This window comes from Periplaneta americana, chromosome 15, assembly GCF_040183065.1.
Source record: "Periplaneta americana isolate PAMFEO1 chromosome 15, P.americana_PAMFEO1_priV1, whole genome shotgun sequence".
NCBI classification, from domain to species: domain Eukaryota; kingdom Metazoa; phylum Arthropoda; class Insecta; order Blattodea; family Blattidae; genus Periplaneta; species Periplaneta americana.
The window spans coordinates 130,860,095-130,875,109 of record NC_091131.1 but is presented as its reverse complement, the minus strand read 5'-3'; the positions used below and the strand labels follow the sequence as shown (position 1 = coordinate 130,875,109).

The 15,015-nt window shown below is 35.2% G+C and overlaps 1 protein-coding gene across 10 annotated transcripts in view; it reads left to right on the top strand.

Moving 5' to 3' along the window:
• LOC138715332 (cytochrome P450 4C1-like) overlaps nucleotides 1-15,015 on the top strand; it is a 193,411-nt gene that overhangs the window by 78,836 nt on the left and 99,560 nt on the right. For 9 of the 10 annotated variants that reach the window (XM_069848126.1, XM_069848130.1, XM_069848129.1 and 6 more), the window contains exon 2: nucleotides 10,628-10,796. In XM_069848126.1, coding sequence (XP_069704227.1) covers nucleotides 10,634-10,796 — 163 coding nt within the window. In that variant the 5' untranslated portion in view covers nucleotides 10,628-10,633. Of the gene's footprint in view, nucleotides 1-10,627; nucleotides 10,797-15,015 lie in introns of those variants that run through there. The other variant, XM_069848137.1, reaches the window with a different exon arrangement.

The following is a 15,015-nucleotide window of genomic DNA, read 5'->3' as shown; positions in this document are numbered from 1 at the left end:
CATTGTGAAAATAGTGTGTACTTATGATTGACTTTTCATTGAAGTTTCTTTCTCTCTCTCTTTTTCGAACAATTTTTGTGTATTTGGCACTAATGTTCGAGCATAGTTGAACCTCTGCTATGTTTTCAACTTCTCATTCGCGAGTCTGTTACGTTGATATAGTTTAGCCACCTTCATCGTGGAAAGTAGTCTGCTACAAATATTATGTCGAACCGAACATGCTCAGAGTGCGTGCTGTTAGATGATGCAATTTTGTAAATATTTCTCTGTAGATACTATTATAAACCTGAATAATACTTTGTCTACTGATATACTTTCTTCAGCTCAGTGTCATTTTGCAGGTCAATTAATCTCATTTAATATACTTATTAAGTGGCTGTGTTTTTGGCATCTAATGAAAATGACACTGCAAATAATTGAAATTCATTTTCTAGGTTAGCAATATCCCGTAATCCATTTTGAAATTCTTCATTTGGTTGCTGCAACATTTTTGCATAATTAGTGAAAGTCGATGCTTCACACGACGTAACAGAGGCAAGATTTGGAAAATGTATTCATGTCCATGTCAAATAGTTGACTTTTCCATAACAGTAGCTTTTGTTTGAATGCTTTAATATTACCAAACAATAGTATATTGTGCAACAAGCCTATAATGGTAATAATTAAGACGCGAGCATGCTTATGAAACGAGCGTAAGCAAGATGCATACGATTGTTTTGTTCGACTACAGTTAAATGTCTAAGTTTTGAGTTTTTACAAACATCTTACCTTGATAATGAAATGGTGAGCATGCGTGTATTTTCAGTTTGTTCTCAGCTATTGCAACAGATGACACGAGTGTGAGTGTCTTTTCAGCGTGTTCCCGAGTAGTGGAACAGTTGGCAGGTGTGCACGCCGTATTTATTGATTTTTGCAAGGGCTTTGTTTGGAGATTTTTAACTTCAAAGTAACACAAAAGCACAGGAAATGAACTCAGTTTAAGAATATTAAAAGTAACATGGACTTTATTTTATTTTAAATACATATTGTTGATTGTGCAGTTTGTGAAATTTATCTGGGGAATGGCTCCCAGTGGAATGTTTGAAGTTGGGTTAATGTTTATTTGAGTGATTCGGTCAATGTTACTTTTGAAACTCGCGCCTGTCATTTTGGATTGGTTCTCTGAAGACTAGCGGGATGTTGCGCGTAAAATATTAATCAATATTGCATATGCTTAGTTGGAAATCGATAGTTGCAATAACGTAATGAATAGCAATACTTTAATGTATGCCATTAAGATATAGTTACGTAACGTACAAATAGCGTATTATAGTATGGTCGAATAAAAACAATTTTATGATCTCTACCTTGAAGACGTATATTGAGATCTTTGAGGTAATCAGTCAAATAGGTGAGAAAAGCTAAGTCACTGATCCATTTCTCGTCTTTGAACTCTGGGAATGTCTACCATTAATGTCCATGAATTAGGCGGTTTCTTCACGCAAAATGAAAAACGATGAAAGAGTTTCCCACGATTGACTGACTGCACATCAGTAATTTGGTATCTTTTAACTGCTCCACCATTGCGATTCTTTCATCGTCTTTTAATTTGTTGTACTCATTAGCATGACAATTCTCATAGTGACGCTGAAGGTTATATTTGTATAACAAATAGGATCTTATTGCAAATTAAACATCTTGCAACATCTTCAAAATATGTAAAAAAAAAAAGTTTCCTCTCAGTAAGGGTTAAACAACGTAGGGGTAGAAGACGTACGTATACCACTATCTGAATTATTTTTCAGCCATCATGTACACCCGCCACTCACAAACATCTACTGACTACTTTCACTGATTGCCCGCACCAACTATACTCAGCGCATTTCGAACTGTCGGATCAAGGTCATGTACAAACGTATAAACCACGCACGAGTCATTGAACTGAAAACTGTGAACTCAAGCACTGGTAATCTTGGCTGTTCCAGTTGACTTTAGTTGAGGAGAATGGACCAGAAATGGGGTTAGCATGCGTGGCAAATGCAGTCCATTGCTTGACCTCGATCCACCAGTTCGAAATGCGCTGAACAATAGCATTCTCCCTCTTCCTTGCATGCTCCGATACACTCCTTATCCAATATCCGTTTCAGCGAGTGCTAACGACCGCTGGCATAAGTAGTTCATTCAAGAAGTGTCCATAGCTATCGTAAGTTGTGGCACTTTCAGATATTTTCTATCAGAACAAAACTTTAATTCAACATTCTGATTCGAAATTCAAACACTAGATGGCAGATGTACAGTTGCAGAAAAAACTGGGACGTCTAATTTTACTAAGTTCCAGATACAACGCATTACTGATTTGCAGTAAATAAGAGCGCCTGTATATTTTCTACTTGTGGACAGTCTTGCGAAACTTGTTTATTACATACAGGAGGATGCCATCAGAACTCGGCACTAAACACAAGCAGTGAAGTTGCGAAGATTAACTTGGTCTGGCATAGCCCACAATGTTACATTAACACTCACAGAATGTAGCTACTATATATTAATAAGGTAATTCGATTATTAATTTTGCTTTTAGTGCACCGGCTCGTAAAGTTTAGGTCAGGGGTGGCTAGAAAACAATTTGCGCCAAATCCATAGTGAACACAACCCGGATAAAATTCAGTTCATTAACCGGAAAACTGAAGGAAGTCCTGGCTGTTTTTCATTTGCAGGAACGGATTAGTATTATGTTACATTGAACGTCCGAGAGAGTAGAACATTAATATCCCGCTCTACTACACTGGTGAGCAAAATTAAAGTAACAAACATATAAGGTACACAAAAACAGATACACTTCATTCGAAGTAAATCAATATAGGTAATATTTTCTTTAATTGGTTATTTAACGACGCTCTAGAAACTACGAGGTTATTTAGCGTCGAAGGAATTGGTGTTGGCGAGATGAGGCCGAGGATTCGCCATAGATTAGCTACCTCATATTTGCCTTACGGTTAGGGAAAATCTCGGAAAAAATCTAACTAGGTAATCAGCTCAAGCGGGATTCGAACCTTCACCCGAGCGCAACTCCTGATCGGAAGGCAAGCGCCTTAGCCGACTGAGCTACGCCGGTGACTCCTAGGTAATAAAACATTGCACACTAGCGAACTGTCATGTAGCCTATTACAATCAGAAGTTTACTGTGGTTTGTTGAATTGGTAGGTCTATTTGAAGTTCCCCTTGCGCAAACATGAATCATACAAAGCAGAAGTAGGAAAATTACTCGTCTTGATCTGAACATTTGGCTATACGTTCAAAATGTCAGTAATGTCTGAAATAGCTATATGCAGCAGTGCCGAAAGATTATTATCTGAAAGAGAGGATGTTACTTTCGATTTAGCAGCGTCCATGTCCACCATTGTGGCTCAGGGGTTAGCGAGTCTAACTCCGAACCCAGCGGTCCCGGGTTCGATTCCTGGTCAGGACGAGTTGCCTGGGTGAGGTTTTTTTCGGGGGTTTTCCCTCACTCCTATGGATGGATCAGGCGATTGGAACCCCATTCATCTTTGCCACTTCCTTTCCTCCCCCATCATCCTTTCCTCATCATCCCGTTTCTCGTTTTTCAGATAACTTTACAGGCGGCCTCCCGAAGCTGCTGACTCTCTCGACCGGCCTCCGTGGAATGTAGTTCAGCGACGTTGGATGGTTTCTGCTACTCGGGGGAAGAGTTTCGCCTCGGACCGACAGGGGGGCCTTGGGGGAGTTGCTGAAGCAGGAATGGTATATGGATTCTGTCGGCTGTAGAGACCGGTGCGCGTTAAGGGATCTGTGGCACGCAACTCATTCCATATCGAGGGTTAGCGCAATAGATCTCAATAGGTCGCAGTGCTGGGCCATCCGTGCTCCCCTCAGTTAAATTCCATTCCATTCATTATAGAAAAGAATTGTTCACGAACATATTAGATGTGAAGCTAAATATTGCTGTAAGAGCAAAATCTCTCAGACGCTTATATTCACTTTACACAATTATTGTGCAAATAAATTCCTAGCCACTAAATCTATGCAGTTGACTTACATCACTAACAAGAGAAACTTTTCACTGCTCCCTCTTATTTTACTTCTCTGGGAGATCTGAATCACAATATGAAATCAAAACATTACGAAGTTATGATTAAAAGGGCTTAAATAACGTTACAAGAATCATGAAAAGTTGTATGTAAACATGTATGGACATGGAACGGCTTTGGAAAGAGACTGAGTTAGCTCAACAGATAGCATGTTTAGTTGTTAAGTAGGGGACCCGTGTTCAAATCGAATATACGGTACATTTTGTCTTTTTTTTTTTTCTTATAATGTTTTATTTTGTGTAATTGTTTTTGTTAGTTGTTCATTTTTCTTTCATTATCTGGATTCTAATGACAAAAAACCGGTGTTATTACTCTAAACCAACAGAATAAAAGTGTTTCTTACTCATTTTCTTGCGAAGAAAGCAACTTAATTCTGCAATGAATGACAGTGAAAGGTTTCATTACTGAACAAATGATCAAACAACACATGTTGTCGCATATGCTACAACAGATAAATGCTAGAGGGTCACACCTGAAACATTTGTACCATTAGTTATTAAGTATAAGTCCTTATACAAGTACTCGGCAATAGTGTTGTTTCTTGGGAACTAGAACACTTCAAAATTTCCGAAATTATCATGCACTAGTTTGCAAAAGTCACGAGCTGTATTTAACGGATTCATCTAGCCACCAAAATCGTCTCCAATTCAAGATCTAATGCACCGTGCGTAATAAACAAACTATAAGATCAAGTAGATGCACAGCAAGAATCTCCTTTTTGTAAGAAATCAACAACTGCATCAAGAATTGGGAATTCTTCCACTAGAACAATACATCCATTCAATATCAAAATCCTTCTTCAACAAACTTCCTGACGTTCCCGGATCTGTGACATATAACATTGGAGCAAGATCTTGTCAGCCATTTAGACTTAAAAGGAAACTTCCTCAAGACATCTTTCTTAGCGATACTGACGACTCTCCATAAATTTAACACAGAAAATCAATATCATATTTTTATTCTCACAAAAAAAAAAAAAAAAAAAAAAAAAATCTCCTTGCCCGTTCAGCTAGAACCAACTGAGGGGAGATCTCTATATTTCTATCGATATTCAGAAGTCCTGTCCTTTACACGTTTTTGTTTTTAAAAGAACAAAATTTGACTGCCTCCGTGGTCTGTTAGTCAGCGTGCTGGCTTCCAGATCAGGAGATCCCGGGCTCGGCTCTCGGTGAATTTTTCTTGAAGAAGAGGAATTCCCTGGGTGTCTAGAGTCTGGAAATTTGTATGAATGTGAGTGTGCCGGGTTAATATTAATTAACCAATTATCACAAATATAAAAATACCATCAGGACTGTCGCTGGGCAGTAACCTGAACACACGTTTCAGCGTCACATTGTTGACAAGTAACTCCTGTTAGCACAACCATAAAGCATCTAATAGATGCTATAGAGTTACCAACAACGAAAAAAAAAAGAACAAAACGTAAGAAGTACTGTACGCCGGAGTCGAACTCAGAACTTCTACTCGAAAGGCGCGTCACTAACCAGTTGAGCTACACAAACGATGGTATAACGACAAATTATTGCAGTATGTCTATTGACATGTAGTGACTTTTAACTAGGATTTACGCTCTTTAGAAGAAACTTCGGCATATTTTCAAGGTTGTTTCTTATTCTCGTTCACATGAGCTCCAAAATGAGCTATATTTCATTAAAATGTGAAAGGGGTGTGATAAGAAGTTTCCCTTGTAAGTCTATTTGTAGGTCAATAAGTTCACATTGCAAGTTAATTCTTCCACTCGTTACATATACAGAAAACGGGTTGACAGACACCGCAAGATCATTCCCTATGTCCCTGAAATCGCAGAATTTGCCACTGAATTCAGTTTTCAATTTCTTCATATTAGTTATATGCAGGGACATCATTTTAGTTTTACTAATATTTCTAATATTAACCTGGCTATACCTTTGGATTAGCGGTTGAGAACCGGAAACACCGTTTGCTACCACCTTCCACGACTGGAGTTCGATGATACTGGCGTAAAATAAAAGTAAATCACTTAACTAGGTGTAGGAGGGAAGAAAAGTAGTTCATCGATTTACGTAAACTAGAAAATACCGCGACTTTGAGTTTGATCATTTTCATTAGGTTTTTGTTTAATCAAAATAAGTACTGTATAACAATAAGTGTTTTTACTCACGAATTGAGCTATCCATTTCGACGAATTCATTATGCAGTGTATATTATACTGTCTACAGCACATTAGCGTACAATATAACTTAGAGAATGAATATAATAATATTAAATAATATTAATTGGGCTAACCGTCTAATACTTATCTAGTTTATATTTGGATTAAACATTAACGTTTTCGGCACTTATGTGCCATTTTCAAATGTATGGAATTGCCTTATTACATGATAAAATAGATACACCTTATGTGTGTGAAATATATGGTATGTACCCTTGATGATCTCATCGTTTACAAAATAATATATAAATTAAATTAAAAACACTTACTAATAATTAAAATCTATACTAATTTACATGTACAACAAAAGTTACATTGTTTTATGCAACAATATGGTTATCTTGAGGTTGTTATCACATGCAGTTCCTATATTTATTAAAATGTTTTTGAATTGCACTGTGTTGCACGCATTAAAATGTTAAAAATTATGTTTGTTATATATTAACACACCAAGGATTCATGTTGTTTCACTTACGCAAGTCGAAGCACTGTATCACGATGAAATGTTGCGTAATATCAGTTACATTGATGCTTGTTATTGTATTCCTTCGGTTTGCCAAGGTTGGATGTTACAAATTCATCATTGTCACCATACGATTTTCAGTTAAGCCTTTTACACTGCGAACATAAAATGTTGTTGTTACGTGTGTGAATATACTGGAGTTTAAATGCATTGAATGAAAATATTAACTTACTTATATTGGTTGGACATGCTGTGTGCTCGACGTTAGTCAGGCTGTTACTGAGAATCGTTCGGTGCTCACAATGGTTCTTATTTTAATGAACGTCTGGCGGAACCGAAAGTGATGTGGGGTTAGGGGGATGTGATGTAATATTATGGGACGATGTCCGATTTTTCGAGATTAATTTAAATAAATTGAATAGTGGGTTATTGGGGTTAACTATTTGTTCGTTTAAAAGGTGTTTTCCTTCATTGAAATTCTTTGCAATATAAAATTGCTCTGCAATGTCTATTAATGGGCTGTTAATGGCTTTTAAAACTTTTAGTGTATCTTTTATATTACATAATTCATGTCCTTCTTCTATGAGGTGATGGGCATATTTCGACTTGTTTCTATTGTATTTAAAATCTGTAACGTGTTCTTTATATCTTATTTTGAAATTACGGCGGGTTTGACCAATATATAATTTGGTGCAGTTTTTACATTGCAATTGATATATACCACTATTTAAGAGGGTTCATTATTATTGGTTCCATTGGGGATTATGTTATGAAGCTTGTTGTTGGTTTTGAATGCTATGTTGATATTTTGTTTTTTTTTTTTTTAATGTTGATTTGATTAGAAATTTTCCCGAAATAAGTCATGGTTTGCCATTTTTTGTTCGGTTTTGCATTTTCTGGTTCTAATGTAGTGTGTTTTTTCTTAAGTAATATGGCTTTTCTGTTTTTAAGTAGTTTATGAATTAAGTGTTTTCCATAGCCAATTTCTTTTGCAAGGTTTTGAATATAATTGAATTCTTTTTTGTAGTTACTCTTGTTCATGGGTGTCGTAAGTAAACGGTCAATAAGGTACCTAAATTTGCTGATTTTGTGTGTTGTGGGATGGGTGGAATTATTATCGATGGCATGTGTAGTAGCTGTTTGTTTTCTGTGTATATTGAAGTCTATTTTGGGAGGTTTTACAGTAATATTTAGGTCTAAAAAGTTTATACTATTGTTAACACTTGCTTCCAATGTGAATTTTAAATTTTGATGTAGGTTATTAAATTCTTGTAGTATCAATGTATCCTGATTAATGTTTTACTCATAGATAATCAGAGTATCATCCACATATCTAGTGTATGTGATGAAATGAAATTTATTACTTAGGGTTCTAATGTGTTCTTTTTCAATATGTTGTAAAAATATATTAGCTAAGAAACCCGATAAGGGATCTTCCATTGCCAGTCCTATAGGTTGAGCGTAAAATCTATTTTGAAATTTGAAATAATTTTGTTTTAATGACACTTGTAGGAGGTTTGTTAATTGTTGTATTATATTATTATGTAATTGAAGTTCATGTAGTTTGGTGGATATGATGGCTATAGTTTCATTGAGGGGGATATTTGTGTATAAATTGGTTATGTCAAGTGATAATTTCGTATATTTTGTGATTTTTAATTTTCGTAATTTGTCTATTAGTTGCCTTGTGTTTTTAATGGTGTATTGGTTCTCTTGTATAATGGTTGTGTTTAGAAAATTATATAGAAATTTGTTGAGTTTATGGTTAGGTGCTTCTTTGCAGTTTACTATTGGTCTCATGGATAGTTCCGCTTTATGTGTCTTGGGTAATGTTTTTAACGTGGGAGCTTTTGGGTTTTTCATTATTAATGTATGGCTATTGTTTGTCAGGATTACGTCTGGTGCATTTTTAATAGCTGTTTTAATTTGTTTCTGGTATGTTTCAGTTGGGTCGGTTTTTAATTCAGTTATCTGATTATTGTTAAAGAAAGTGTTAGTTTTGTCTATATAATCAGTTTTATACATTAGAACAACGGCGTCATTCTTATCTGCTTTTATATGTGTTACGTTATTGTCGTCCAATTTTTGTTTTAATTTTTTTATTTCGTGTAGTTGTGTTTTGGCTGTTTGAAGTTCTTTTTTAGTGTTACTGTCCGTGATGTATTTTTCAATTATTTTGGCTGCACTATACTGTAAAAATTCTTTGTTTTCATGATTACTTTGTGATATTATATGCTGGGTCTCAATTGCTAGTGTATCAACTATATTTTGTATGTTGTTTGGAGGAAAATTGTGTTTATAGCCATTTTTAAGTATATCTACTCCTTGATTATTTAGTTGCATGTTTATTAAATTTATTATTTTGTTGTCTTGTGTTGTATTATTATTATTATTACTAGCTCGTTGCTGTGTTTGATTAGTTATTAGGGAATTTAGTTTCTTCTTTAATGTTTCATATTTGAGTTTCATTATGTTACTGGTTTTCTCTATTTGATCATGTAATAAGGCAATTCCATACATTTGTAAATGGCACATAAGTGCCGAAAACGTTAATGTTTAATCCAAATATAAACTAGATAAGTATTAGACGGTTAGCCCAATTAATATTATTTAATATTGTTATATTACAACTTGCTTATCGGAGAATCATACAAAATGAAAATATTAGAGAATGAAGTTAATTTGAAAAATAATCATAACATGGATATTTAAACACATTTTTGAAAATGGTGGCCATTCATTTCGATAGAGGCTTCAGTTCTTTTGTGCATATTATCTCACTATAGATTATTTACCTAATTCCAATTACCAGTTTCGTCCTTCGTACTAGCAACTCATGTTGAAATAATTCTGCACCTACTCTATAAAAGAGTATCTTACGTACTGTAAATTCAATCTTCACTTCTGCCCGATCCGAAAAGGTAAAATTACTCAGACATGCTATCTACTGTCCGTCCAAGTGGTTTTGTCGCAGGATCGTAGAAAGGAGGGAAATCACGAGACAGTTGATTGCTTAACGAGGCCCTTTTATTTAGGTTATTTTAAACAGTTGTATAATATTACGCAGACGTCCAATAATTCCTAACAGAAATTAATGTTTTCAGAAAAGAGCTAAGACAGCCCAGCCACTAGCCTTTACAGAAGGGCGAGCAGAAGCAGGTGGGGGAAACCGGGATGCGACGTAGGCAAACGGACGACAGTACCTGTGCGAAAATATGATTCAATATTGAACGCTCTTTCGTCACTGGAAAACGCGAACAAATTTCTGGAACGTACTATTCTCACTAACTCAGTACTGTTTACTATGACCGTAAGGCGACTTCGACTGCATACGCGGTCTTGGTTCTGTGTGGAGGACGGTTGGAAGTTTACTATTAGAGGGGGCGGGAGTGAAGTATATTAAAAAACTCAGATACAATAAAAATTGAAGTAAAAATAAAATGATGTCCCTGCACTTAATACCTTATTACAAATTAGGCATTTTACACTCTCATCTTTTTACAACAGAAAACTCTTCCTTCCATTCCACCAGAAATCTCTGTTTTTTGGAAGTGGAAGGTTTAGACATAGCTATTGCTCCACCACTGCTGCCGCTTGATTGTTCATAATATGTAAACTGAGTAATGGTACCAAGGGAGGGAGCTATGCCCTGCAGACAGTATATCTACACCGCTTGAAGGTCAGGAATAACAGGGATTCACGAATCCTTTTTTGCCCAGCGATGGTTTAGGTAGAACAAGGGAAAAGTAGTCCATCTTAGAAGAAGAAGAATCTCAGAAAAATCTTTGTAATTTTTGACACCAAAATTTTTCTTAACACAAACAGTGGTGTCAAATACTCCTGTAATTTAGAAAGAGCGCTAATTATAACTTTTTCTTTTATGTACAGGCTAAGATGTTGACCATTGTTCTGAGCCTTGTCTTCGTAGCATGTGTTGCAATATACATGCTTCTAAAGGCCAAAACTCGACGGCTAATGATGTACTCGGAGAAGATACCCGGTCCAAAAATGATGCCAGTTTTGGGAAATGCTCTTGATTTTGGATTAAAAACAGAAGGTAAGTCATAGATGCAATAATAAATGTATTGAATGTATGTGAATTACTTTTCGACAAATTTAGTGACGGACCGATGCGGTGCCAGACGATAGTTACAGATAGAACTATTAATGTAAAATATTACTAAATATAAGCAGTTAAAACGCCAATAACAAATGAAATGCCTTCTTGCATTAATATATAAAAGTGTATGTATTATTTTATTAGGTTATTTTACGACGCTGTATCAATATCTAGGTTATTTAGCGTCTGAATGATATGAAGGTGATAATGCCGGTGAAATGAGTCCGGGGTCCAGCACCGAAAGTTACCCAGCATTTGCTCGTATTGGGTTGAGGGAAAACCCCGGAAAAAACCTCAACCAGGTAACTTGCCCCGACCGGGATTCGAACCCGGGCCACCTGGTTTCGCAGCCAGACGCGCTGACCGTTACTCCACAGGTGTGGACTATGTACGTATGTTTGTTTGTTTAATACGGTATTTTGACTGGCTGTTTATTGTTTATTGTTAATAAAATAACATTGACAGAAATACAATCTTAGTTCTTCCCTGTGTAGCAAAATAGACGACATGAAAATACTATACATCCAAACAAGAAACTTGACACATTAGAACAATATGAAATTTATAAACATACAAAAACACAACCACATCACATCTTGAACACTCAGCTTAATTTCAAAACACACACCCTTTTCGAAACAATTTCAACACACCCCACCACAACAGGAAACCAGAAGATAGCGCGGGATCTCCACTAGGTTTTGGACAATGAAGAACAACACTTCGAAACTAGTCCCGAGGTAAATCCCTAAATATTAGATAGTAAAGAAATTGGAAAGTTAATTGAGAAATTAACTGTTTGGAGTTAAGTTAATAGCGGGAGGAGAGAAGTTATTAGTTAAACAGACTATCTGGACTGCATATTAATTATAGGTAAATGTAATAGAAAGTAATGGTGGAACCTGTATACAGAAATGTGGTGGTACTGGTATAAATTTTGATAACAATACAAATAAATAAATAAATAAATAAATAAAATATTAAACCAGTGAAACATTTCTCGTGGCGAAGTGCATCAACATCGGTTAAAAACGCAGTAATCATAGATTACGAAACGACAGTTAAACAGTAACCGTGGTTAAAATGTAATTTCTGTGCACCATTCATAATCACCGATTACTTAAACATAGTTAGCTGACACTTCATTTAACCAGAGCAAAGTCTATGATGGTACACTGTTTCTACAAAATGACTAAAGGAAAGCATTCATACCACAGCAAAGATAATAGTCAACATCTAAAAACGACTGCGCTCACTCCGTTCTATATCGAAGTGAACATGTCCTACATTTTCGCGTTGCATTTGTTTGCCTTTGGGCGCTGTTATATTTGCGAGTTGCATTTCTTTGTTTTTCATTGCTGTTAGGTTAAAATCGTACAAAATAGAAAATTGAATGCAAAAATGATTATATCCCAATGTGAGGTTAAGTATCGATAGACTTACTTAATAGATTTAAATATATTATATAATAAAGAAGGAATATCCATGAAGGAAAAGGATGCAGAAGATTAGTAGAAATGTGTGTACGACCCAAGATCCCATTTACACCAGGTTACTGTTCATTATCCTAAGATCCATCCATAACCTCTCTTTGTTCAGCCAGTGACAGAGAAAGAGATATTCAAGTATTCCCTCTTAAAATACAGAAAATAACAGTTACATAGAATCTTAACATAAGGAGCTGATCAACAGAAGAAATATGACTGTTTTTGAGTTATTGCAAGTGAGCCATTTGTAGATTTTGATAAACAAAATCCCTCCTGAAATTTTCTGTCACCTAATTCCTCGTAAAGATTCTCTCTTTCCACTAAAGGAACTTCACGCTCACGCTCTATCCATATAATTCAAGTACTGTACAATAATAATCGTCTTCGAAGTAAACATCTGTGGCTCTGGCCGCCATTTTGCTTTGCTTGCTCTACTAATCACTGGTTATCTCCTTTAACCGCTCGAAAATGGCCGGTTATAGATTACTGTGGTTAACCTTCTATTTAAGTCGTAACCGAGGTCGATCCACTGTAAAAATGCTTAACCAGAGGTTAGATGACAATTTTAACTGGTGGTTACACTAACCGACGTTGATGCACGTGGGCATCAGTGTTATAAACATAATGAAAATCGGAGCTTATTATCTCATTATTTGTTTTGCTGTAAACTGTCACCTTCACTTTCAGGTACTCTTGTAATGCTCAGACTCCATCTTCGAACAACTAACATGCAGTAAAGGAACTATATGTTTATCAGTAGTTTTACTTCGTGTATTGTTTTTCTGAAAATTTACCTTGTTAAAAACTGTCTGACCGTTTGTAATTTCTGCGGGAAATATCCATCTGTATGAAAAGCAGAGTAAAACATTTTGTAAAATGAAACAAGATAGGCATTTATACAAAATAACGTAGAATTTTTTTTTATGTTTAGGCCTACTAATTGCATATTTTTCTTAATTTATTCGTTAACGTGCGATTTCTTCAGCAATAAATCAATTATTACGCCATTTTATGCATTTTGAATTCTGATATAATATGACACTTAATTTATTCAATAAATACTAGAGCGTATTAGGTCGGCTCAAACATTATTTTTCTACATTTTTCTATTATTTTCGGTCAATTCATACGGATCTAATCGTCGCCACTTGGACACGGTCCAAATTGATGTACGTAGGTGGCGACAGACTGTGGCCTTCGAAATTACAGCATATCTTGAAAAAAAAAAATGCTACTATTGTCCATGACTGCTTCAGTTCCTGCTTTCCACTTCTTTGCAAAAACTAAACTGAGTGCGTGACGATAATGAATTCGTTTTGTCGATGTTGCCATGTTGCCTTTGCTTCTTAAAACGCTATCGTTCGAACAGTATTTAAAATAAAATAAAACGTGCCCAAACTATGATATAATTATAAAATTGTATATCATTATAAAGGCGTAACTGTATGTGAATAAAGCTCTAATCAGATATCGAATTACCTGCTGGGAAATCATTAACATATACAGTGAAACTTCCCTTAACGGACACTTCCCAATAGCGAACTCCTCTCAATATCGGACATTTTAAAATTCCCCTGCAAAATAGCATTGACCCTTATGATAAAATTCTTCATTCTCAATAACGGACGCGGAATTTTGAATTGTATTCTCATAGTTCTGAAACAAAAGGTATGAATTCTTTAAGAGTGTTTGAACCAAAATGCAACACTGCTACGTATTTAATTATAGTAGTAATTTAGCCCCCAAAATGTGTAACAAATTTATATTTAAATATCCTTACTTACTTACTTACTTACTTACTTACTTACTTACTTACTTACTGGCTTTTAAAGAACCCGGAGGTTCATTGCCGCCCTCACATAAGCCCGCCATTGGTCCCTATCCTGAGCAAGATTAATCCAGTCTCTACCATCATATCCTACCTCTCTCAAATCCATTTTAATATTATCCTCCCATCTACGTATCGGTCTCCCTAAAGGTCTTTTTCCCTCCGGCCTCCCAACTAACACTATATATGCATTTCTGGATTCGCCCATACGTGCTACATGCCCTGCTCATCTCAAACGTCATTTAAATATCCTAATCTTGTCAATTATAATAGTTCTAGTATTAAATTAAAAAAGTTATGTATGGATTTTATAAATAATGAAAAATTGTAAATTTCAATTTATATATTGTTATTTTGTAGTAGACATAAGATAAATTGTATTATATAGACCTACTTCTTAATTTAAATTCAGGAATTTGCTCCTGAGAACGAGTTCTATTTTTTCAGGGGTGAGCCAAAGTTTTATCTGTTTATATTATATTTATGTTACAATTATTTGCAAAATAAATACATAAATAAAATAAATAAGTACATTTTGGTAATTATAGAGGAATAACGTTATTATCAAGCGGTTCTAAAGTATGTGGAAATATACTTAAGAATAAATTGGTCCAATATTCTGAAAATTTTCTAGAAGAAGGACAGTGTGGTTTCAGGAAAGGCAGGATGCCATCTTTACTCTGAAACAAATATTAGAAAAAAGACGTGAATTTAATCTGCCAACATTTATACATTTTGTAGATTTCAGAAGGCTTATGATAATTTGGATCGCAAAAAATTATGGAAAATATTAAAGGAAAATGATATACTAACATCACTAATTGAAATCATAAAACGTTTA